Source organism: Pleurodeles waltl, chromosome 3_1 (assembly GCF_031143425.1).
Source record: "Pleurodeles waltl isolate 20211129_DDA chromosome 3_1, aPleWal1.hap1.20221129, whole genome shotgun sequence".
NCBI classification, from domain to species: domain Eukaryota; kingdom Metazoa; phylum Chordata; class Amphibia; order Caudata; family Salamandridae; genus Pleurodeles; species Pleurodeles waltl.
The window spans coordinates 1,711,158,687-1,711,186,456 of record NC_090440.1 but is presented as its reverse complement, the minus strand read 5'-3'; the positions used below and the strand labels follow the sequence as shown (position 1 = coordinate 1,711,186,456).

Genomic DNA, 27,770 nt, shown 5'->3' with positions numbered 1-27,770 from the left:
CATTTCTAACAGTTCTGAAATGGGTGCCACATTTATGTCTGGCAAGAGTTAGTGGGTGGCAATGACTCGGGGATACCCTAAAGAATGGGGCGAAAGTTCCCAGGGCCAACCCTATCCATGTTGGGCATTTTCAAGATGGTGAAAGATTTCAGTCACACTAAATTTATCCCAGGTGTGTGTGTGTGAGGGGGGGGCAGTGTACTTTAGTAATCCTAGTGTCCTCCCACATCTAACACTAAAATCCAGTTTGAGGACAGGCACTATACCACAATGATTCTAGAGATGGAAGCCTGGCAGAACAAATATAGGGTTTTCCAGCAACCAGACAGTGGGTACTCAAGAATTGTTTCTGCATCATGTTTCCCTTCCTTTTAAGGGCGCGCCAATGTTATATGTAAAACCCAGGTCTAAAAGTCCGGGAGAAGTAAAGTAGGGGTTTCCATCAACCAGATAGTGGATGTACAAGAACTGTTTACCCATCCTGTTTCTTTCCCTTCAAGTGCACTGCATGTGTTAGATGTAAATCCAGTAGACATGCCAAGCAGGATTATACACTGTACCATCAAATAGTATGCCCACAGCACACCACTTTGCACATTCACAAAGGTTTAGAGGAGTCATCTCTGCACATTCAGATCAGCTTAGTCTTTGCTCCTGGGAAGCATTTCACAGTTTTTTTCACATCTATTCATATGCTAATTACAGGCTGGAAAAAGTGGGAGAACAAATACAAATTGAGCCTTCAGGAACATCATGAGAGGAAAAGCTAACCTTTTAAAAATGACTTTCCAAACTTCCACCATTGAATTGAATTTTTAGTAACTATTAGAAATAGTTAATTATTTTTAGAACTAGTTCTGCTCACAAGATACAATATTAGGATTTTAATCTGTACTCTGGATTTCTACATATGACATGAAGGTCTTCAACAGTGAAACATTTTGACTTTACATTTCTAAATGACCTACTTTTAAATATCATGCTCTCTGTCTGGTGGACTACAAGCCCTGCATACAGGTGACTTAATATTTAAAAGTGAGGTTTTGATCTGTCAAAAGGGTTTATTTTGACAGGTAAAATTGCATTTTTGACACTGCTACTGTCAGACTACACTAGTAGGCCTGAAGCCATGTTTACACAGTTGCTGTATTGCATGCCACAATAGGTGCTGCAGTCCATTAATGACATTTAATTTAAAGGCCCTGGATACAGTTTGTACCAATTAGTAGGGACTAATAACAAGTTTAATATACCAATGAGGAACATGCAAATTCAATCATGTTTAAAGTGCAACACTGGCTCTTTACCACTGGTTAGCATGGTTGTGTACAGAGTTCTGATGCCAACAAAAATATTGGGTCTTGCAAAAGGCAAAACATGCAGAAAAGGCAGATTTCCTACAGGCAGCACATTTTGTATAAAGCTGACCTCCGAAAAACATTTCAAGGGTCACAAAACGGTAGGTGAGTTGGATTATGAAGCTTCCAAAAATAGGTGAAGGAGAAAGTTTCTCATAATCTTAAGGAGAAGATTCAGCTGGCGAGACTGGAGTAGCATGCTGGGATAGGTACAGCAGTGTTTACCCTAAATATATGTTGACATATATGACATTAGAATAGTTGGAATAGAAAGTGTTTCCTGAATATTAAAGCAAATGTTACCGTTCTGTTGGTTTTGTGATACTCTGTCATATAAGTGGCCCTTAGTAACCAACAATTAGACTAGATAAGCATTTTGTGCCGCAACATCATGATGGAAAAAGTAGTTTTTAGAAGCTTGATTATTTGCTTAGAAATCGGTTGAAGTGGCATGTGTCCTCAGAAAAAGCATGGATGTTAGTACAGACCACTACAGTTCACTCATCCATCTGTTTGAGGGGTCTTTTTTGGAATAATGAGCTAGTTCTGAGTTCCATATTAGCAATTTTAAATAACACAACTCTATTCACTTATATGATCAATGTATAAAAGAATCATTGATGGTCAGATTATGCTGATTTCGCATTTTCCAGTTTAATTAAGCCAATTTCATGTGACTTTTCAGACACAAATCAAATATTGTAAGTAATATAAAATGGAAGTAAAGAGAAAATAGAGCAAAAAGTTGAATGGTTAAGACTTTGACCATAAGTGGTGAAACCCATGAATATGGAAACATGGCAGTTAGTTTAAACTGTAAAGCATGGAATGAGGTTTTACTTATGTCAGCAAAGATAATCGACATATGGAAAGCAATTAATAATATCTAGGACTATGTGGAAATAAGAACCTATGTAATATTTAGTATTAGGTTGACTAAAACAGTAACACGTGTAAGTAGAATGCGGAAAACAAAACAAAAATGCTCTAGATGTAACGCAGCGCAAGTTTGGCACATAAACATTGGTCACATCTGCACAACTTGATCTATTTAATTCAAAAAGGAGAATGGCTACTACTAAGTGGGTTATTTTTCTTTTAAACATGGGACTAGAATTTAAGATCAACTGCATCAAGGGCCGAGGGAAACTCCAACTGGAATAGAATTTCTATGCATCTTCATCCAAATGTTTTCAGGAAATTATCTGTGAACACAAAAAGGAGGATCACTGTTCCATATTTTTTCCTGAAGTGCGCCTGATTTTCATCTGAAAAATTGCATTTTCTAGGGTGCCTGACTTTGCTTTGTCACATTTATTTCAATACTTTTGTATAGAAGGGGAGTCCTGTAATCCGATAATAATTGTTAGGCGCTGCCAAATTTAAGATGGCCATCCAAAGTTGCAGTCTGGCCATTGCCTTTTCCGGACTCTGCATAAATGCTGATGTATTAGTGCAACAGTGATTTTCTGTATGTGAGAAGGTGAGTCTACCTATTTCCATGGTCTCTGACTCTTGACTCCTATTTCTGTTTCTTCTTATGCATTCATTTCCTGTGTCTCTTATTCTGCAAAGGTTCTGCCAGATAAATCACAATTCTGAAAAAAACATAATCAATCTCAAATTGTATATATATCCTGCCATGATGGCTTTGGTGCCTAGTGACCATTCAATGTCAGCTGAGCCAAGTGAATGATTCCTTCATCTGTGGGCCCTGATTGTATCTTATATGGGTCAGTGTATATTTATGTTGGGTGCAGTCTGCAATCTTTCAGAACACCTCTTCAGGGCAGGTCTTCAAGATGAAAGAAAGTTTATCTTTCAAAATTATGAGTCAAAGCATTCCTTCAAGGCAATTCTTCAAAAATATCCTTCAAGATGATCATGCAAGCAATGTTACAAGATGATTCTTAAAGACTGGTTCTCTGGGGGCACAGCAGGCTGTCAGTGGAAGATAAGAAATGTCAGGAAATGGAAAGCCAACACTGTCCCTTCACTTCCATGATGATATGTGTGAAGATATGTAACATTAGGTAATGACCATGTTGATCAAAGGCAATGGGTAGCAACCTCACATTAGAGAAGGACAGAGGAAGGTGACAGAAGAAAATCAAAGCTCTTTGTGCTGAGCATGGATGACCAACATGGGGGGTGTTCACCAGAGTCCATCATCTCATTGGAGCCATCATCATCTTGTAGTTTATCGATGGGTCAGAACAGGTTTCTATAAAACATAAATCATTTGGTAAATTATTTAAAGATTATGCATTGTTTTCTTCGATCTACCACTCAAACACAGTTAATTAAGGCTTTGAAGCACAAGAAAATCCCCAATTACAAAGGCTCCAAATTCATCAAATCTCAGTACAGTAATACAGTAAACTGATTAAATAGTTAATAATTCTATAGCACTTTTAGCAGAGATTGGCTAAATGACTATGAAGCAATCCCATTTTAAAGAAATGCTCCTAAGGGACAGCCAAGTGGAATAATTGACACAGATTGCACATCAGGTCAGACCAAAAACAGATTTCTGGCAACACCTCTGACTAATGACTATATAATGTATAAAATCAAACCTGATTAGTGGTGCGTTCCCAGAAAAAGCTATAATCATGTGTGTTAGAAACTGAGTTTCTGGTTGGCTAGGGTATGCCCCTAAACAGGAAGAATCCACCACTCTAGTCAGGGCAAGTAAGTTACACACCACAGACAACCACCTAAATATGACATCATCAGACTGGATAGATCCGGAAGAGCTGGAGGTGGCATAGCATGTATTTACTGCTCTATGCTTAACCTAAAACAATCAAAAACGCTTTCAATGCCCTCACGCGAATACCCAGGTATCTACAGATGGAGCAATGACAAGCTTGTTTGCAAACCTAATACAATTTACCGCCCCCCCCCGGAGAATAACCTACCTTTCATCGAGCAAATGATGGATACTATCTCCTCCAACTCAGACGAACACACCAACTAGATTTTCCTTGGGGATTTCAACAGCCATTGGAATGACTTAAATGACACCATTCTGAACACCTTTAAGTCCTTCCTTATGGACCACAACCTCAACCAGTCATGCAAAGGCCCAACACACAACACAGGCTCCACCCTTGAGCTAATCATCGCTAAGGATAATGCTATACAACTTGAATCCATAATCCCCTGTGACTGGTCTGACTACTAACTAATCTCCTTCCCTATCATGGAAAAGGTGTTGTCTAGAAAGGGTCAACCTCTTGAACTCACACAATGATCTAGAGACCTAAGAAAAATGAATTTTACCGTTCAATCTGCTATTAGCAAGAACCTCCTACCTGCTCCCACAAACATGGCGAATGTGAATGATCTTACTGAACATTACATCCAATCCATGCCATACATTATGGACATGATTGCTCTGAAGCAGCTTAAAAGAACACCCAGCAGACAGTCCAAACCCTTGTTCAATGGCATCTTAAATGTGAAAAGGCACAATCTAAGGCTTGCTCAGCGATCATGGAGAAGCTCTCCATTGGGCTCCAACCTCAAGAAATTGAGGTTGTTAAGAAGTTCCTACAACAAACACATCCATAGGTAAAAAGCAGAATTCTTTAGGGTTGAACTAGATAATGCCAAAAACAGATCCAAAAAAGTATTCGAAATCAGCAAGCAACCTCCCATTTGAAACACCACTCAGTAGACACAGAGACACTTCCAAATGGCCATTAGTTCTCCGCCTACTTCATCAATAAGACAAAGAGGATCGAACGGTAAACATCCTTTATGCCGAATTTTTTATAACGAAGTCCTGGTTAACGAAAGCGGAACAACGCTTTCTTTAACCACGACTTCGTTATTTTGTGCCTTAACCACGCATGTCCTGAACAACGAACATGCATGGTTAAGGTACAAACAAGGGAGTCGGCTGAGGAGGACGACGCAGATGACAAGGTGACGACTCAGGTAAGTGGGGGGTTTTAGGTTTTGGGGAGGGGGTGGGGGGTCAGGGGGTTTTAGGTTTTGGAGTGGGGTTGGGGGGGTGGGGCGTTTTTGGTTTTGGGGAGGGGGTGGGGGGTCGGGGGTTTTAGGTTTTAGGGTGGGGTTGGGGGGGTGGGGCGTTTTTGGTTTTGGGGAGTGGGTGGGGGGGTCAGGGGGTTTTAGGTTTTGGGGTTTGGTTGGGGGGGTGGGGCGTTTTTGGTTTTGGGGAGTGGGTGGGGGGTCAGGGGGTTTTAGGTTTTAGGGTGGGGTTGGGGGGGTGGGGCGTTTTTGTTTTTGGGGAGTGGGTGGGGGGTCAGGGGGTTTTAGGTTTTGGGGTGGGGTTGGGGGGGTGGGGTGAGGGATGTAGGGTGAATGGTGCCTATTGCTAATGATTTTATCAGGAATGCCTTTACAACGAAATATCGTTGTTAAGGCATTCGTGGTAAAATCATTAGTAGTAAAGACGAGGTCGGTGTTCCAACCTCGTTGTTAAGGTTAGTAGTAGTTTAAGATTTGGTGTTCCGTCATATAACCGGATCGAACTGGATTTGCAACCCTCTTCCCAGGGTCTGTTCACCCATGACCAGCCCAGATTACTCTGGGGGCGGTTCCTGGACTCGTAATGCATATACTTAAAAAAATAAGGCTACATGGTCTTCCTTCAAAATTCCTGATGAAATCGACATATTCACAATAATGACATCAATAAAACCTTCTAACCACTTTAATTATCCTCTGCCCGCTAATTAAAGAGCTTAGATCCTCTATACTCCTTTTATAGATGAAGATTGTCAATGCTTCTCTCTCTCAGGGCATGCTTCCTGATCATCTAAAGACTGGATAGGTCACACCAATTTAAAAAAACAAAAAACAAATGCGGATCAGTCAGACCTCAACAATTTTCACCCAATCTCCAACATCTGACTCTAGCAAAGCTATTTGAGAAGTGTGTACACCTGCAACTCTGCAACCACACTGAACAATTCCAACTTCTTGACCATTGCCAATCTGGCTTCAGAACAGGACATAGCACTGAAATAGCTCTGACACATGTAATTGATGATGTCCTGAGATTGCCTGATCAGAATGAACCACGTCTACTTATACTCCTTGATCCTTCTTCTGCATTTGATACAGTCAAACATGACAGCATGATTGACAGCATGATTGACCGCCTCGAAAAGAGGATGTGGATATTGGGTCCAGTCTTAAACAGGTTTGCTTCATTCCTTTATAATAGAACTCAGAGAACCAAAGTCAATCAATCCCTTTCTGACATCACACTGCTAACAATTGCAGTACCCCAAGCCTCCACACTCTCACCTACAATATTCAACCTGTACATGGAACCTCTAAATGAAATGTTGAAGCTCTCAAACATTCATTACCACATGTACGCTGATGACAATCAATTGTATTTGAAAATCTCATCACCAGAAGACATCAAAACCCTCAATTGCACCCTTGTGAAGACCAAACAATGGCTTACCAGTAATAGCCTCATGCTTAACACCCTAAAAAGGGAATTCCTTTTGATCTCTCCTAATAACCTCTCTGCCCCGTAGAAGAATGGCTCAAACAACTCATTGCTCTCAACTGCTCCACTTACATTACTGATTCTACTTAGATACGGCGCACACATGGTGGTGGTAGGGGTGCGCTAAGGGGCGCAAGGAAAGGGGCGCTGCACTAGGTGCAGCATCACTTTACTTAACTATGCCCCTTATTCTATGCAGCAGAGATACAACTTCAGACCGCCATACAGAGAGTTGAAGAGGGCTGTGGAAGCAGGCACTGTAGAATGTGGTCGCAATATACTGGGGGCATAATGCTGATTTTCTTGTAATGCCCTGGATAGCAGAGGAGTCTGTGATGGTGCAAAGGTAGATACCACAGTGAGGTGTGGAGAGGTCAATGGTGCTGCAGAACACTGCAGTGAATAATTTGTATAAATAAAAGTGCTGGAGGCCACCATGAGAGCAGACTTCCACAGACTTATTAGCAGTGCCAGATCACACTAAGTTTATCGGATGGAGGAAATGATGGACTATATTCCAAAGACGAAAACTGGCTTTTTTAACAGAGGGTGCAGGGTAAGTGATGGACCCTATTGCTCAAGCTTCGGTTCTGATGGTGATGAGCACATCTGTCCTCTTGTTTTCTTTCCCCTACTTAATTCATAAGCCCTAGTTTTTATTTACTTTTTCACTATGTATTTGTGTTTTTTAACCAATGAGTTTAGGCTGCGTCCTTCTGGCCAGTGGTGTTTTATAAAACAGCACTTCAATCAGTATTCTTCCATCCTAGGTTCTTTTCAATGTTCAAGCCACATTAGAAATCAGTGTGAGTGACAAACCCTTGGAACACTTTAAAGCTCACAAATTACCAATGTCCGCATCATGGTTCGAGAAGAAGAAACTAAAATAGAGTTTACTTGGAGCCACAAAATGAGCATGACTCCATTTTTTTGTGACAAATTAAGCCCTTTCACGGTCTTTTCCGTGGCAAATGAATGCCTTTCACTGCCACTGCTTTATCACATCATATGTGAAACGTAAACCGTCTCTAAAGAGGATTGGGGTTGTTTGCCATGCCGTCCCAGATTAGCAGATAGTACTTCCACTGTGTGAACATGGCATCCTTAAAGGTATTGGCTGCCACATTTGAGTGCCCCCTTAATATTTCTTGTTTGATGTATTTCCCTATTAATATGCTGCTTTGCTCCCATTTCCAGTCAATCTCTACCAATGGCCTGTATTGCCAGATGCAAATTAAAACCTCAGCCCCTGGAAACGTCCACTGACAAATCCAGTTGTGGTTTGCGGGTGTTAAAGGGGGTGTGGTGGGGCGCAGGGAGGGGAGTCAGGGGGGTCGCTACTGGGGTAATATTAATAAAAAAAAAAGAAACTTACTTGCACGCAGGCCACGCCACTCCTCTGTCTCCTCTGCATTAGCTGGCTGCAGGCACAGGCTCCCAGCAGCGTCAGGATTGGCCGGGAGCGCCCAGCCAGGCTCTCTCCAGCCCAGCAACACAAGCCCAGCAGCACAGTTGTTGGCCTGGAGAGAGCCTATTGCGCATGTGTGTTCGGCAGGCCCGAGACGGCCAGTCAAACACACATGTGCTCTGAGCACTCCCCTTCACTGCTCATCATCCCGTGGCCCCACCCCTTTAAAAGAAAACGATAATAATACGTTTATTATTGTTTTCTTTTAAAGGTTTTGCAGCTGCCGCTGCTGGTGCAGGGGACAACGCTCCTCTGCCCCAACGGAGGAGCTGCCCCTGGACACATTTTATTTCATGACCCGTTGTGATATTTAAGCGCCTCTTTTATCTCTTCACCTTGTCTTCTCAGCTGCACAGTGCTTAAGTTGCAAATGAATATGTGCTGGGGTCCAAAACTGTAGTGGGCACTATCGTAGGTTGGGGTGCTGAATACCAAGGTTGCAAATTCTTGAATCCATCTCATGCCTCTTAAAACCACTACTGCACACTCCCAGCCCTCATTATCCCACTCCTGCACATTCTTTTTTTATCCCTGCTTTCCACCTTCGTCACTATTTTTCCTCCTTTCTCTTCCATTTCCTTTCCCCGTTTCTGTTATTTCTCTCTGGGTCAAAGTGTGATGAGGAAAAATAGGTGCTGATGCCCAAAAATAAATGCTGGTGCCCCATCCCCAACCACCGGATCAAATAAAGCTCTGCAGTTGCACCCACACTCCGGATATGTTTAAATGTCTTTCATATTTCTTTTCCTCCTCTAGTCCAGATGATTGAGTTTTAACTCTGCAGCTTCCTCTGGAGATGGTGTAGCAGCAGTGCTTAATTTGTGCTGGTGGCTTCCGGTGCAGAGCACCAGCACTTATTTTTGAGGGCCTGTACTTATTTTTCTGTCCCAAGCATTTACTGCAAGCGAAAGACATATGGAAAGACGGAGGAAGAGAAAAACGAAAAAGCATCACAAAGGGAGAAAGGAGAAAGCAGCAAGTGTGCGCTGAAGGGGCAGGAAGTGACCATAAATGGATTAAAGAGGCCCGAGATGGCTTTAGGATTACACCGCCTCAGTATTCCGTGCTCGCACATTTAATTGCAGCAACTCCTTTTTTCAGAGGAGACCTCTGGGCTCCGGCACGTTTTTATTGACAAATTAAGCACTGTGTAGCAGCTATAGGGGCCCGAAAGAGTAAAGATGACACCACCTCAGTATTCCGTGGTCGCACATTTAATTGCAGCAACTGCTTATTTCAGAGAAGAGCTCTGGGCACCGGCACGTTTTTATTGACAAATTAAGCACCGTGTAGCAGCTATAGGTGCAAGAAAGAGTAAAGTGGCTTCCGTTGAAGACTAGTAAGGCAATTACGAAGCTCCTTTTCAAGCTATGTATTATGTGTACGTCGTGTGGCAAGGCACACACTTCGCTTCCCACATGTGATAATAATACTTGTGTACTGTAATTATTACTTTAAATATTAATTTAATATATATTCTTGTAGCACCACAAAAGTTATGTTAATATTTACTGGGAGTAAAATAATTTTTTGCGAGTTCAAAATGAAAAGGGAAACACACACCCCGCACACCTCACTTCTGCAGATGTCATGCACTATTTAAACTTGCGCCATGAACTGTTGTCGACATTTGCTACTGAACAAAATACCAAAAACATTATCCAGTTCACCCCTCCCTCCGTTTCTGAAGCCGACAATGGGAGAAACTCTTCAGAATCTTCATTTATAACTACCGCAAAGATTCGGTCCAGTTTCTTATTCTTTCCATTGGGATTTCTCTGGGTTAGGGATCCTCTGTAAATGGCATTGCGGTCAAAACCATCAGGACTATCTATGGAAAGGAAAACACGGTTATTTTTAATAAAAAAGCATCTAGTCTGGTGAATGTAATATTCCGCAAACACCAGCAAATAACACTGCGTAATTTTCTACTGTTTCTAGACAGCATATCCTTTCCCAATCACATCTGCTACCTACTCAAAACCCCACTCTAAAAAAAAAAATGAAAATCGATACCATGGATTTAGATATATTTTGTATTTTTAAGCTTTAGCTTCTCTGCAAACAAATGTTATAACTATTCAGATCGCATAGGAGGTAAACAAGTTTAACTCCACCTAAGCTCAAAACTCTGCATTTATGTCCAGAAATCGATATCTTTGCAATGTACAACTGAAAACATGTAAGGAAGATCCTCCTTTTTAATCTAAGCTCATGGAAGCTAAACATACACTTAGAAGAGTGGAGTAAACATGGAAGAGTAATCTTTTTGATGACTCATTTCATCTCTTTAAATAACTATACAACAAAAAAAAGTCTATTAAGTGAGCCTAAATTCTCCTTTTACAAACCAAATAATGTTAGGCCTTATCTCACTCAGTTATGCTATTTCAATTTCAAGCAGTATGACATTGTGGTAATCTTCAAGCACTGCAAAATAAACTGTCTTCTACGGAAAAGCTTGCAGGTATCAAGACAGAATTTGTAGATGAAATCTATCTCTGAGAGGAAAAGGAGATCAAAGCATGATATTCCTCTGTTGACTTTTTTGAGGCCTTTTTGGATGGTGTAATCTTGCGGCTGAGGGTCTGTTTCACACACATTTTTGCACAGAAATGTTGAAATTAGGGGGCAGATTTATGTAAAGTGGCGCTGCACTGAGTGCAGCGCCACTTTCCCTGCGCTCCTTAGCACCCCCCTACCACCACCATGTGTGCACCGTATTTAAAATACGGTGCACTATGGCGCAGGGTAGGGGGCAATAGCATAATTTCTCATGATGCTATTGATGTACTCTGCAGGAGTAATGGCAAAATATTGGTGCTACTCCTGCAGAATACATAGGGCTTCATTCTAAAGAATGGAAGCCCCCAAGAGCAGGTGTTAAAAGTGCCATTAAAAATGGCATAAGGAAATCTCATAGATTTCTTTATGCCATTTTTGCAGCTCCCCTAACGGTGGACCGCCACCCTTTGCATACATTATGTCTGGGGCAGGCATAATGTAGCGGAAAGGTTCACAGAGTGGCGCAATGCATTCATGCATGCACTCAGTAAATACGGCGCAGGGATTTTCGGCCTCGTTGGGCCACATTAATGATGTTAATGTGGTGCAAGGTGGCGATAGAGCATTATAAATATGCCCTGAGGCAGAAACACCACTTTCTGAAGATGGATTTACATTTAAAATTCATAGAATGTTATGTTAATAAGGTGAACTTATGAATCTGAAAAGTGTGCCAGGATGGTGAAACTGCTCTATTTGTAATAGTTGGGTTGGGGGGAGCGTTTGTGTGGGTATTTCAAGATGGGGCGTCTTCCAAAAGATGTTTGTTTCCTATTACATACCTCTTGCAGGTAATTTCTCACCACAGAAACTGATGTAAATTTAATCTTTAAAAAAGCAATTGCCTTTCCAGGGTTGGAAGAAGAAAGGGGGAAAAAAACCTTCTTTTCTAATGGGAGTTCTCTGGCATATTTCCTTAATACGAAAAATGTTTTCCTAATAGAGGATACCAAAATAAAATAGGCTTTCATTTTTGCATACAGAATTTTCCAGCTGGTTGACGTTCCACATTAATACGTTTAACAAATTGAAAACTAAGACAGTCATAGATTCCCTCGAATTCCCCTGGGATCTTTGGTGAATCCAGATAAAGGTGGAAATTGGCACCAAAAGTATGAGTAACCTTATGACATCAGACATGCTTTTCGTGCTGGCGTTAGAACCCTTTGTGGTGATAACTCATAGCGAGCATGTGAACTGAAGGCTATGTCTGCGGGATGATGAACATGTAATTTTACTATATGCAAATGATGTGCTTATGTTCTTCAGGACTGGACGTGCAGACTCTGGTGGGGTAATTGCCATTAGTGACTGAAATTGGCTGCCTGTCGGGACTTCATACTAACTGGGGGAAGACTTGTGCCTTCCCGGTGGACGCAGGTAATATTGATCTGCCTGGCTAGCTAGGCCCCCTGGGCATCGAATGGTATACAAACATGTTCAGATACCTAGGGGTACGGATATATCAAACTATGAATGTCTTGGAGGGCAACCTGGGTGTGGCTCTATGGACTATTGGAGGTAGTAGTAACTTCTGGCTGACTGTGCCGTCTTGGGGATGGGCCGCATTGCTCTTCCAAAAATGATAATCCCCCCAAAACTGCTGTATTATTTTGTTAATTTACCAACAAGGATTGTACCCAAGTGGTTTAGGAACCTCAATATTATACTGGCTGAATTCATTTGGGGGCAAAAAGACATAGGATTAACATGTGAACATTGAAGGTTCCCACACAGGAGGGAGTCTTCGGAGTGCCCGATTCTGAAGCATACTATCTGGCTTCCATGGTACAATGGATAGCTCAGTGGTTGGAAGGGAGATGTAGAGGATAATTGGTGCAAATGGAAAGCAGTGAGAAGGTTGGTTAACACACTGATAGCCTGTACCCTACATTATACAGCAGGACCCCAGAGGCTGGGGATGATGGCGCTTACATTTGGCAGAGATAGGCATGCAAATCTTAAATCACTCCCTTTATATGCACCAGCAATCCCCCTCACAGGTTTATTTTTGGGCAGGTTGCCAGTGTGGATGGACCGCATGCATCACTGGGAGGGAGCGAAAACTCTCACCATATGGGACTGCTATAAAGAAGGGAAGTTCTTAATGTTGGAGGAGATGGGGACTGAATTACAACTGCCACAAACACATTTTGTGACTTATGGCACATTTCGAATGGTTGTCAGAGGAGCGTGGGGCAGGGATGATGCAGAACTGAGGACCCATGAAATCTTGCTACTCCTGCTTACGATAGTAGGCACTACTAGACCAGACTACAGACACACTAGAGGGTATGATCTCTCTTTCTTTTTCTCTGTTCTTCTTGTTTCTTTCATTGCATACATATGATGGGTGGCCTTTTGATGCCAATTGTCATGATGCTGTTAGGGAGAGATAGTGCTATATTAGAAGGATGAGAGAGAAAAGGAAAATGAAATGAGTCAAATAAGGAAGAAAACGGGATAACTTACTAAAAGGGGAAATTAATAATTAGAAAGATAGAATGGGAATGAAAGATCAAGGAGGGATCTGAAGACGAAAAGAAATGTGAAGAAGAAGGGATCAAAGCAAGACCAAGACAGGAGAAAAGTAAGCAAAAGTAAAAAAAAAAGACCCAAAAAGGGTAATGGAAGATAGATACAAAGACTGAGGTTGAAAGAGGGGCAAAGACAAATAAAGGAAGCAAAAAATAACTTGTTTCCAATCTCAGGGGGTCATTACTAGTGTGGCATAGATCGCCACACTCGTGTTGGTGGTCTGGAAGGTCCGACCACCACATTACAACTTGGCGGTCAGACGACCAGCACCTTTAGAATTGCCTCTTAATTCTAATAAACAAGACTAAAGATGACTACACAGTTCAATATTGATAAATAAATTGTGCTGCAATTGCTTTTTCAATAATCTAACCCAGGACAGTGATAATGGTCATAGGTCATGGGTGTGCAGTCGCAAATGTGGCCATCATTGCAGCATTGCCGCCAGCTTGATTATGAGCCGGAGACAATGTTGTAGTCTGTTTTCTGCTAGACCAGCAGGTGGAAACTTAGGTTTCTGCATGCCAACCTAGCGGGAAACCTAGTATAACTCCGGCAGGGAGGTTGCTGCGTAGGCGGCCGCCGCCATGTTGGAAGTTTGGCGGATGGAGTTTTCCATCTGCCAAACTCGTAATGACCCCCTAAGTTTTTTAAGTCAATATGTTTGACAAATGTTTTGTAAAATAAACAAATGGCTCCATTTCTTTCCAACATTTGTTAGGGTCTGAGCTTCTAAAATCTCTTAGGAAGGTCAGCCTGAATAGGCATTCTTAAAATTTTTTAGATTATTTCATGAATGCCTATCCATAACCGTCTTAAAATAAGTTTCCTGAATTATTTGTAAATCTTTGTACCAATTTTCTGTGAGAACAACCCCCCAATCACTTCTAGGGATGCTTTGTGTCATTTTGCTCACTCGTTTCTATCTGGGATGTGGTTCAAAGTTGAGGGTAGAGGGTGGAGGTAGTATTTTTCTTGCTACTTGCTATTGCTACTGGCGGCAACCTGCCCGTTGGGATTTCGGTAGACGAGCTTTTCCATCTGCCAAAGTCATAATTACCCCCTATATGTTTTCATCTCTTCCCAGCACATTCTGATTTCTGCAATAGAGATTCAGTCGGACTCCACGCATTACATACTCTTTACTTAAAAGCAACTTTATTATGAAGTGCTCCTGCTGCAAAAATGCTTTTCTGAAAAGTGTTTTGCTCTTTCCGAACAATCCGAAACACAATAAATACATAATGCTTTGGTTGTCTTCATTCTGTAAGTCAATCTTTTTCCATCATAAAATGTTACTACCTGGGATCATAAAATCAGTCTATTCTCAAGCCCAAACCACTTTCTTGAATAGTGTGAACCTTTCTGAAACACAAGTGTCCCTTTCCAACTGCACTGAAAAGTGACAAATTCTCCCCACTCTTGAAAACAACCTAACCTCAATGATGTAGGTGTACCTATACATTAGAGGAGATCTACCCCTGGAAATGTACTCCGGGAGTCACACTATTCGAGGCTGATTCACAAAGGCATGAAAGAGTATGTAAAAGAGCAGTCCTTTAGGACTATTTCCCGTACCCATAAATACTTTGGTGAATCAGTTTTACATGTGCGTTTGAACAGGGGATACTATATATCTTAATAGCCAATATCCTATTTCGACAGTGGGAATGGGATCCCAGATGGAATATCCCATAATTTGCCCTAGAATCTACCAGAAATCTGCACTGGGTGCATGCTTTCAGGCAGATTCATGTGAATTTTTGTTGATTCCAGAAAGTAGTAAATCTACACTCGTACAGAGTGTAAACCTAAAAAAGTGTAGATTTAGTTTCTTCGTGAATTGGCCCCAAATTTTGTTTTTCTATTTAGAACTCTTAACATTCATTCTACTCAAGTGGCCTGGCTCGAACTGCTCCGAATGCCTCATTTAATTACTTCTTCTAATACAAATTACAACTTCCAGCAAAAGTGTGTCCCATAAAGGTGGAGAGAAGCACCTGTTACTGCATCAAGACCGCAGTTCTGTGTTTCCTGTCAAAGCCAGACCCATGATGCTGCTGTCTTTTTGCATAACTATTGAGGATGCACAATGTGTTGGGCATTCTTCATTTGCATCACAATTGTTGTAACAATATAGGTTACCACCTCAGCAGTGTCTCATGAGCTGTACTGGTGACACAACATGACATCCCCTGCTACATGGAGAAGTAAACTCACCACAGATACGCAAGTGGGCCTTGATGTGCTCCAAATGGGCTAATAACAATCTCCTCCCACTCAACCTAAGAAAGAGCGGCACAGTTGTAAGGTAGGGCGAGTGGGGAATCTATGCATACCCGTGGGCTGAAGAGAAGCAGTTAGATTACAACCTTTTAGCAAACAGCTGCCACTCACTGCAGAGGATATTACACAGTGTACGTATTTGATGAAAATGATACCCTTTTCTATATTTATTTTTGAAAGCCAGATATAAATTAGGAGTCCTAAGTAGTTTATTTTGGTCCACAAAGATAAGCGATAGTTATTAACTGGGTGCACATTTTGCAGAATGAAGACTTAGGTTTGTGCATTGCTGTCATTGGTGTTTCAGGTGGAGAGGCATCAGAATTGAGGCCTGTCATGTCCCGCTTCACCCCAATTGTGACTGGTCTTTTACCAACCAACCATTGGGCAGATGTAACAGTTTTACCTGGTTGCATCAGTGAACAGTAAATTGTCTTGTAGCATTTATATACCTTTTCACACCCAGTTTTGGGGTTCCGAAGTAAATTTTCAAACTGATAGCACGCTTAAACATAGGGGAGTGTGTGTGGTTGGCAGAGTAGTGTGTTTTCTTGTGATAATATGTGGGAAACTTTTTCATGTTGTGAATAGGTCACCAAAGAGTTTTCCTATATTGTTTCAAGGGTCAACACCTAGCATTGTAGTGGAGGTGGAAAAGAGAGAGATGAGCGTACAAAATATAGTTGTAATTAGCTGGCAGTTATAAATTACTCTGCAGCTCCTGTGCCTTGTTTCATGGTTTCTATATGCTAGAAGCACAGGTCTGTGCTTAATGACCCATTTGGGTGTGTGGGGACTAAAACATAGGCAGGTTCACAGCACCAACCTAGCCAGAGGCCATGGTGCTGTGTGCTTGTACACCATAAAAAGAGGACTTACCAACAATTGTCCAGTAATCCATATGACAGCATACACAAATAAGAGATGCTATTCAATGAGTCAAATGGTCCCAGATAGGCAAGAATAGGAGTTGGTGACATGAGCAGAAGCCATACACCTTTTGTTTAAATCTGGCAAACACATGCACCTCACGAGCGAGGAACAAAATGGAAGAGCAATACAGGTTGGCAAATTAAGTACAGGCCACTTACTCGAACGTCTGAAGTACTCGAGGACCTTGACGGAAGTATGAGGCTCTATACAAATACTATTAAAATACACTACAAAATAAGACGTCAGGAGACCAAACATAGAATTAAAGTCTGAATTGTAAATATGACTATCATCAACCATAGCCTTTCACAAAATCCATCATACCAAGTTAGAAAAGGGTACATTGGGGAACAAAGGTAAAATGTGAAAGAGGGACAGGTGTTTGAGATTCAGCACAACTTTTATGGAAGACCTTCTTAAACCACCTTGAGAGGCAGGTGTAAAGTCATACCATATGAACTCCTTAATAATCTCGTCTTTGGCACAGCAAAGGTAGGAAAGAAGAATGTGTGCAGAGCAGGAACTCAACACATCTCTAGAAATAGGTCTGTTTATTTTGCTGAACATGTACAAATATGAGCTGTCAAATGGATACTGTAACTCTTAATGTGTCAAAGAGGAAGAGAGGTACTTTTTTTACCAGCTCTGTGTGAGACCCCCATGCAGGCCTGATTTACAATGATTTCGTTTTTAATATGCCAATGGTATATTGGTTTTGTTTTTTAATACCTGAGTGAAGTTTCCTTAGATCTATTGTATATAGTGATTTAAATAAATATTATTGATTTTAATACAGCCAAAAAGCAGTAAAAACATGAATACAATAGAATACAAAATAAAATCACGTGGAAAATATATTTTATTTTTTAATAGTGGTTCTATATGTTAAATCATTGTTATTTCATTTTACTTTTTTATAATTTAAATGTTTGGAGATTGTGGAGTTTATTGTAGGTTATTTTGTTCTTAGAAAATATTGTTTTATATGTAATTTGTATTTGTTTATAATATTTGTTTTTCTATATATCACATTATTGATTGATAATATATTTTTTTACATTTAGGGTTGTAGGTTTTATTGAGGGGTTGGGTGGGTAGTCTTATTTTAGTGATATATGAATTACTTTAAACATTTGTCGGATTTAGTAATTTAAATTATATTATCATATTTTGAATAAATATTAGGTTCCTTTATGTACATTTTACAAATTATAAAAAGTAAGAAAATGTGTTTTCTTCTGTGGTGGTCAAGGGTGGGTAGTTTGTTATTACTAGGAAGATTAATTTACAAACATATCAGGGGATGAAATTGTTATTATGTTTCTTTCAAGTTAGTATTGCCATTTTGAATATGTAGGGGGTCGTTTTTGAAGTGAATATACAGTTTAAAATCACTTTGGTTTAATAAACAAAGTAGATGAACATTTTCTTTGTTTCTTTCTTTTGAGAGTTGTGAAATTTGTAAACAATGATCTGATATCTGAAATCCTGTGTTTGTTTTTTAAAAAATATGTAATAACATTTAGAAAAAGAAAACTCAACGTTAACATACTTACTTCTGTAGTTTTAATTTAAAAAATAGTAAAAAAAAGTACATGAATGCTGACACTGTATATTTATTTTTTCTCAAATTATATTTAGTGTTTAAACTTTATTTATTTTGAGTTAAGACAGTGAACCAGAGATCACTTATTAATGTTTGAAATTGCCCCAGGATTTATAATAGTTACTCAAATCCCTATGCATATTCCTAAATTTTTGTGGGAAATGTAGTTAGAATAGTAAATCTGTCTACCCAATCCACAAATATCTGCATTTTCCCATTTTATTTTGGGCTCAATTAGAATAGTAATCACAAGTCCGATCCCACAAATATATGCATGTTCAAAATTTTAGTTGGACTGGAGTTGGAATAGTCAGTCTAATCTTCACAAATATATGCATTTTCCACAATGTCTGTAGTACTAACGTTAGAATAATAAATATTTCTACAATTTATGTTAAGCTCCATTTAGAATAATAATTGTCATCACCACCACACCACAGGTACAAATATATTCACTTTCTCCCCTTTTTCTGGGACTGTTGCTAGACTATTAAATATGACCCCCTCCCCGAAAAATATATGCTCTTTTCCCAGTGTGTGTTTGACTGGGGTTAGAATAGTAAATCTGATACCGCAACATCCCAAATATATGTATTTTACCTTATAGTAGTAGGGCTGGAGTTTTAATACTGCATACGCCACATTTATATTCACTTTCCCCGTTGTTGGTGGGACTGGAGTTAGAATAGTTAATCTGACCCCAATTATATGTCCTTTTTCCACTTTAAGTGTAGAGTGAGAATAGTAAATTACAGCCTTAGTCTATACACTTTCCCTAATGATTATGACATTTAAGTTAGAATTGTAAATGTTACCCCATTAATGTATGCAATTTCTCCAATGTTCGTAGGGTGGTAGTTAGAATAGTAAATTTGCCTCTCTAGTGTCTTAACTTTCCTAATTTCTGTTTTATTGTAGTTAGTATGGTAAAGTAATATCCTTTACCTATATTTAGTTTTAAAGTTTATGATTTATGTGTTCAAGCATTACAATTATTTAAATGTACTCAGAAGTTGTGAAAGATATTTAAAGTGATTTAAAGGTATTAAAATTAATATACATTTACCTATGTAGACATATATTTGATTTTCTGTGTTCCTTGAAGAACTTTCAATAATTATGTTTTAATTACAGATAAGTGTTTCACTTTGTAAGATTACGTTTTATAAAGATATATTTTTTTTACAACGTTACATATGTAGATACTTCTTCTATAATTGTGTTGTATACGTTTAGAAATGTAAATTAGATGTCTATTATGTGTATTTTCTAAATAAAGTTAGATTTGTTTTAATTAACATACTAATGTTCATTAAAATGTTATATGCATTTGTTTAGTAAAAAAGGAAATGTTTTTGTATACTCTATGACTGAAATCAATATTTTGGTTAAAATGTAAAATGCTATATTTTTGTTGTCTGTATTTCAGTGTTTGATATTTTTGTATTTGTCTATTCATGCACAATTTAGAATCAGCAGCAAGTACTGCTAGTTTTCTGTCTTAACACAAGAGTGCAGAAAATAACCACTCTTTCCCTTTTGTGGAGTGTCTGGTCAATTTATGATGTGTAAGACTAGCAGCAGACCCCTTGAGGTGTGCTGGAATTATTCCAGCAGCTTGTTTAGCATTATAACACCTTCGGCTGAAGGTTCAAATATATATTATATTTTTATATTATATACACAAATTCCATGTGCAGATTTAAATCTAGACGTAGACTTAGGAAACGCCACCCACACAGAAGAATGTTTAGAGGATCCTATAACTGAATTTACAGGTGTAACATTACTAAGAGTGGAAAGTTACTATTAATACTGGTGGTGAGATCCCCACCACAGGGGCAGAGTTATCCCCATAGAAAATAACGGGAATATTGAGAAAATGAATTTTAAATTAATACAAAAATATGTTTTTTATAACTAAAAGTAATTACACACATTTCCCCCCTATTCACTTAGAAAGACCAGAGTAAAAGAACAACACACATCCCCTCTGACACACCTACACAAAAACTAGGAGGCACTAAAACTCAGGTGGTGGGACAGGGCCAGCCTCACAACATTAATTACGGTTACCCAGTGGTCAGTCCCTTTGTGATCAAATATGCAATTTCCTATAAACATGCTTAGAGAGGTGAGATCAAAAATCACATGGTTGTTAAGTAAAATAGTGAAAAAAGGAAAACTATTGGTGCAAAATACTAATATTTTACAAGTAGCACAGTGGTGGAGAAAGTTGAGCATTCTAAAACAGTGAGCGGATACTCTTTCAGGCAGATCACACTGACAGCGTCCTCTAAGCACTGATGAGACACATCTGAATGCATATTCTACTCCTGAGATTGCATACTATTGAGAAGGCACAAGGGAAAGATGTCAGCAGGCAGGATCTTAAAGCATTCATGAACGTTTATTGGGGTAATTGCACACATTAGGGCTTGAGCCCTCTAGCACAGAGAAGACATTTCTGGAGGAAGGGTACACTGCTGGAGCTATCTAGTCTTGGGAAAGCACATCTGGAAGAAGGGCACACAACTGGGGCCTTTGTGCATTGATAAGACATTTCTAGTTAAATAGGCAATGCTGGAGGCCTCTAGCGATTAGAACTTAAAAGGTAACTCTGGAGGAACAGCACACTATTGGAGACGCCTGGCACTGAAAAGACAGTTCTGGAAGAACAGCATGCAGATGGAGCCTTATACCACTGAGAAGACATTTCTGGAAGAAGGGCAGACTACTGGAGTACTTTGGCATTGAAAAAACTTTCTGGAGGAAGAACACGATGCTGGAAGCCTATACTACAGAGAAGGCACTTCTGGTTGAAGGGTACAATGCTTAAAACATCTAGAGCTGAGAAGGTACATCTGAAAAAGGACACACTACTGGTGAGAAGGCACATCTGGAGAAAGCGCATCCTGCTGGAGTCTCTGTCACTGAGAAGGCACATCTGGAGAAAAGGCATTCTGATGGGCCCTCTGACACCGAGAAAGCACATCTGGACGAAAGGCACACTACTGGAGTCCTTCAGTAATGAGAAGGAACTCCTGACTGCTGCTCACACTGCAGGGTCACTTAAGGACTGGCATGGCTATGCTGAAGGAAGCAGACACCATTAAATATCTTAAATCACAGAGGAGACAATAATGGAGGACTGTCACACTCCAGATGACCTGCAGGACCGTCAGGGTGCTGGTAAAAGCTCGCCATGCTAGAGTATACTAACAGCTGAGAGAGTTCTGCTGGGGGACTGGGAAGCTCAGGCTCGTGGAGAACTCTATTGCTGGGGAACCTGGGCTTAAGAACCGGGGAATGTGTGTTCTAAGTCTTGTATGGCACCTTGAGCGAGATAACCATCTATAGGTGCTTCCTCAGTGCATTTGCAATCAGGTAGTGTTGAAGCCTCCTTCAGAGCAGGAACAAAACCAGAGACCAACCGGTCTTAGGTTATAAAGAAAGACAATTTAATAAGTGCAGAGGAACTGATGGCTTGAGAGGCCAAGTCCAAGCAATCCGAATTTTGGAACTCGAATACAATCTTTTATGCATGAAGACCACAAAAATGTGAAAATACATCATCCAATCAGAACAACAGAGAGGTAATTTCTTCATCAAGTACATAGTGTGATGTTGATCAGGTGATGCATGGTGTTAATTATTTCCATCATGACACTCAGCATGGCTTAGTTCATTTCTAGTTTCAAAACGGCTCCGCTAAATTCATTTAATTACTTTCCTTTTTCTCCATGCATCTGCACATTTCAATCTAATGCCAATATTTTCAACAACATTCACAAGTCGTGACAAATTATGTCACAATCTGTTAACAAGCCCCAGGTGGAACACACTAGAGAACTATAAATCCCAGAATGCATCAGCATAAATGAATATGTCCCAGAATGCTTTCTGCACATATAAGCTGTGATTGTGCCAATAATGTGAATACAGACTAGATACCACTTGAGAAAGACAATAGTCGAAACGCATTGCGGGGTCTGGTTTCATGCTATTCAGAAGAAATAAATGGTAATCACAAAGAGAAACCTCTGGGAGTGCAGCGCATTTTGTTGTTCCTGTATATATATATATATATATATATATATATATATATATATATATATATATATATATATATATATATATATATATATATATATATATTAAATGAAAAAGAGATGTCCATGCAATGTATGTACATATTTACAATATTTAGTACTACTGCGACTAAGGGCTTCCAGGGAGGAGGGTCGGCACATGTGAATCTATAGCACTAAATGCCACAAACAGATGTCTACTAGGTGAGTAACATTTTCCGTTCGATGGATGTGTAGCTGTAGATACATATGCTTTGCATAGACTGTAAGCAAGTCCCCTCCAAATAAGCTAGCCTGTAGTAATTGTAGTAGCTTGAAAAGGTGTTTTAACGACTGCTTGATCAACGTTTGCCTGTTGACGAGCTAAAACATCTACACAATAGTGTTTAGTAAATGTGGTGGTGTAGACCAAATAGCAGCTTTACAAATATCTGCTATTGGAACATTTCCTAAAAAGGCCATAGAAGCACCTTTTTTCATGGTAGCATGTGCTTTAGGAGTTGTTGGTAATTGTCTTTTAGATTTAAGATAACAAGCCTGAATACACTTGACTATTGATTTAGCTAATCCATTCTCTGAAATTGGATTACCTTTGTGAGGCATTGAAAAAGCTACAAAAAGTTGTTTTGATTTTCTAAAACTTTTTGTCCTGTCAATGTAATATATAAGCACTATTTTACCATCTAGTGTATGGAGAGCTCTTTCAGCAACTGAGTCTGGTTGTGGGAAAAAGACCGGCAACTCAACTGATTGATTAGTGTGAAATGGAGAAACTACTTTAGGTAGGAATTTAGGGTTTGTCCTAAGAACTATTTTATCTTTATGTACCTGGAAACATGGTTCCTCTATAGGAAACACTTGCATTTCACCTATTCTTCTTAGTCAAGTTACAGCTACCAAAAAAGCTAATTTCCACGAAAGAAATTGCAAAGAGCAGGAATGCCTGGGTTCAAATGATTGACCCATAAGTCTATTAAGGATAATATTAAGATTCCATACTGGAGCTGGAGGACCATAGGTGGAATAACTCTTTTAAGTCCTTCCATAAATGCCTTAATAACAGGAATTCTAAACAAAGAAATGTGTTGTCTGTTTTGGAGATAAGGAGCTATAGCGGCTAAGTAAAGTCAAATAGAAGAGGATGCTAACTTTGCCTTTTGTAAATGTAGCAAGTAACAAACAACATCTTGTACTGACGGTTTGAGTGAATTAATGTTTTTTGGTTGACAGTAGTGTACAAAACATTTCCATTTAGCATCATAAACACTGTCTAGTTGTAGGTCTGCATGCCTCTTTAAGAATGTCCATACATTCAGAATTACATTTTAAATAACCAAATTCCATGATTTCAGGAGCCATATCGCAAGATTGGGTGTCTTGGGATCCAGATGTCTGATTTGACCTTCCTTTGAGTCAAAAGGTCTGGTCTGTTGGGAAGTTTGTGATGGGGAACCACAGACAGATCCAATAGTGTTGTGTATCAAGGTTGACATGCCCATGTGGAAGCTACAAGGATCATGGTGAGTGATGTTTGTTTCAATCTGTGTACCCAAAATGGAATGAGTGGGAGAGGTGGAAAAGAATAAGCAAATATCCCTGACCAATTCATCCCCAGAGCATTGCCTTGGACTGAGGGTGTGGGTATCTGGACGCAATGTTTTGGCATTTTGAGTTTTCTATGGTGGTGAAGAGATTTATTTCTAGTGTTACCCAAAGGCGAAAGTATTGATGAAGTATTTGTGGGTGAATTTCCTATTCGTGGACTTGTTGCTGCATCCTGCTTAACAGGTCCGCTAACTGATTATCCATTCCTGGGGGAAATTCCAGTAATTGAATGTGATTGTGAATTACCCACTTCCAAACTGTCTGAGCAAGAAGGGACAATTCAGATGAGTGCACCCCCAAGTTTCTGCAGATAATACATTGTTGTCATATTGTCTGTACGGACTAACACCACTTTGTGCGAGATTTGTGTCAGGAATGCTTTGAGTTCTAGGAAGACTGCTAGCAACTCCAAAGAGTTGATGTGATAAGTCTGTTGAATGGGATCTCATTTACCTTGTATGGTAAGGTTGTTCAGGTGGGCTCTCCAACCCATTTGTGATGCATCTGTTGTGAGAGTGATCTGAGGCACAGGGTCTAGAAAGGGCCACCCTTTTGAGAGGTTGGTGGGATTCCACCATTGCAGAGACTAGCTTTACTGTGTAAGTCTGATTCTCCTGTAATTGAAGCAGGATATTTTGAAAAGCCTGACTCCTTACTGCATTTGGATATGCCAGTGCTGAATTATTATTGAGAATTGCTCCCAGACAAGGCTGTATTTGTGAAGGTTGGAGATGGTATTTGAGATAGTTTATTGTAAATCCCAAATTGTGTAGAAGATGTACTGTGTCTTGAGTATGCTGCTGACATTTTTGGATGATATTGGCTTCTTTGAGCCAATCGTCCAAGTATGGGAAGTTGTGAATGTGTTGCCTTCCGAGAGATACAGCTACTACATCTATGCATTTTGTGAATACCCTTGGGGTCATTGTTATCCCGAATGGTAGTACTTTGAATTGATAATGTTTTCACGCAATGACAAATCTTAGGTATTTGCAATGTGATAATAAGCATCTTTGAGATCTAATGCTGTCATGTTGGGCTTGTTGTAATAGAGCAATAACATATTGCCAAGTGACCATATGGAAATGCTCTGAAACTATGTATAGGTTAAAATGCCTGAGATCGAGAACTGGTCTTAAAGACCCGTCTTTCTTTGGTATGAGGAAATATCCCTAGTTGTGATAGGAGTACTGGTTCTATAGCTCCTTGGAGAAGAAGGGACTGTACCTCTTCTTTTAAGAGAACAAAATGGTAGAGTTTGTGAAAATGAGGAGGTATATTTGGTGGAGTGGAGATGAGTTCTAGACAATAACCATGTTGGATAATTGATAGAAACCACTGGTCTGTGGTGATATTGTACCATTGTGGATAAAAATGTGCCAGTCTTACTTCCACAGGAGATGTATGTGCTGTGGGGATTTGTAAAAAGTCACTGTTTTGCATTAGAGTGAGATCCTCTAGAGGCAGATGTTTTGCCTCTCCCTCTATTATTTGTGCCTCTATATGATCCTGTAAAAGAACCTCTGTTATAGAAATGTGTTCCTTGCTTTTGTTGAGAGGTAGAAGGTTCGGTGGTTGATGTTTTAAAACCACCCCTAAATTGTGGCCTATGAAAATTACCCCTGCTGGGTGTAGTTAATAAGGCGCCCACAGCCTTAGCTTTGTCAGAGTCCTTTTTTAATTTTTCTATAGTGGTATCTACCTCTGGGCCAAATAAATGGTCCTTGTCAAAAGGTATGTTCAAGACTACTTGTTGTATCTCTGGTTTAAATCCAGATCACCTTAACCACGCATGCCTCCGTATAAGAACGTTTGTGCTCACACCACATGCTGCTGTGTCAGCAGCATCAATGGTACATCTGATGGAATTATTGGAGATAGCTTGTCCTTCTGCAACTATCTTGTGTCCTCTTTTTTCATACTCCTGTGGAAGATGTTGCAATAACTCCTCCATTTCATCTCAGTGGGCCCTGTCATACCTCGCCAGGAGAGCTTGAGACTTTGCAATTCTCCAATGATTTGCAGCTTGAGCAGCCACTTTTTTGCCCGCTGTGTCCAGCTTTTTCTCTCCTTATCCTGAGGGGGAGCATCCCCTGTGGAATGACTGTTAGCCCTCTTTCGTGCTGCACTTACCACTATAGACTCTGGTGGTAGTTGCGTTTTTATGATAGTTAGATCTGAGGGTGCAGCTTTATATTTCTTGTCTACCCTTGGTGTCATTATTCTTGTCCTAAAAGGTTCTTTAAATATGTTGTTAGCATGTCTGAGAATGCCTGGTAGCATGGGTAGAAATTGAGACTCTTTGTGTGTGTTGGTTGGTGTGTTGAAGAGAAAATTCTCTTTGATTGGGTCTGTATGCATTTGTACATTATGAAACGCTGCTGCTCTTGCAATAGCTTGGTATTATGTAGTCGTATCCTCAGGGGGAGAAGGCCTTGCCGGATAAAGGTCAGGGTCATTAGAGATAATGGGATCTTGATCGTAAAGATCAAATGTATCCAAATCTTGTGGAACATCACTGAGGTCATCTCAATGAGGTGATGATGATGATGATGCTTGTGGAGAAAATTGGTTGGTGAACAAAGGATGTAGGTGATTGTGGTGGTGGAGTAGAAGAAAGTACAGGAGAATGAGGTGGTGAAGGCGAAGGTCGTTTTGGAACCTTGTCTTTTTTAGGGGGGCACAGTGTCCAGCGTTTCTTGGAATGTAAATCTCCTTTTGATTGGCATAGGATGAGAACCCATGATTCTTTCTGTTCCTTTGTGTATGTGAATTTTACGCTGTACAGCATCCACCACTTTGAGGATAGGCTCTGCAGGGTGGGGCATCCGAATGTATTTTTCAGATCCTACCATGGCCCGAGGGCAGTGGAGGACTGACGACCAATTTAGAAATCTTTTTAAAAGTCTTTACTTGTGATGTTGCTGGTTTGCTCACATACTGCGCTGATGGGATAGATTGACTCTCGATGTCCGAATCTTGGTCCAACTCGCAGTCTCAAATTGAAAGGGCTGCCTGGTGTCCAACTTCTTCCTGCACGTACTCTTCTCCGAAGATGTCGAGTGTGTCATCTGTTGTTTTTAACGCCATTTCCAACCGATGCGCTCTTCGGTCCCAGAATGTCTTCTTGGATCGAAAAGACCTACAGGCATCGCAGCCATCCTTTTTGTGTTCCGGTAAAAGACACAAATTACACACCAAGTGTTGATCCGTGTATGGAAACTTGAAGTGACACCGAGGGCAGAACCGAAACGCAGTACGTTCCATTAGCCTATCATTGTCTGACTACAGTTGTCGAAGTAGGCCCAAGAAGGTCATGGACGCCCTTGAGGGCGTTAAATCGACCCGATGATAAAATTGGATCGACTAGTACAGGTATGGAATACGTGATTGAAAACTATACCTGCATTGACAGAAAGATGGAATTTAAAGTTTGAAAGATACCGAACTGAGATTCACTGGAGCGAGAGGAAACACATCCGAACCCCACGGTGGAAAGAAAATAATCTAACAAAGGACTTGCTGCCCATGCGCACTACCACAGAGAGGAGGAGTCATTCGATCTTGTGACTCGAAAAGATTCTTCGAACAACTTGCAACACTCCGAGCCCAACACTAGATGGCGGACTTATCTACAGCTACACATGCCATCGAACATTCCATTCTGGGTTGTGCAAAAACCAAACCAGCTTTAAAAAGTGTTTCCCCATACGGGACCCCAAGATAAACAAAGCATTCTCTCAATGTGCTTGTCATTTGGAATGGCTTACTCAACAGATGACTGCACCACTTGGGGCATATCTTTGCTGCAATATATATC

At 40.1% G+C, this 27,770-nt stretch overlaps 1 protein-coding gene across 7 annotated transcripts in view; it reads right to left on the bottom strand.

Annotated features, from left to right (window-relative positions):
- Positions 1-1,993: 1,993 nt before the first annotated feature.
- MLPH (melanophilin) overlaps positions 1,994-27,770 on the bottom strand; it is a 368,118-nt gene continuing 342,341 nt past the window's right edge. For all 7 annotated transcript variants that reach the window (XM_069225566.1, XM_069225571.1, XM_069225568.1 and 4 more), the window contains 2 exons: positions 10,060-10,157; positions 1,994-3,582 (listed from right to left, as the gene is read on the bottom strand). In XM_069225566.1, the coding sequence (XP_069081667.1) occupies positions 3,559-3,582; positions 10,060-10,157 (122 nt within the window). In that variant the 3' untranslated portion in view covers positions 1,994-3,558. The remainder of the gene's footprint in view (positions 3,583-10,059; positions 10,158-27,770) is intronic.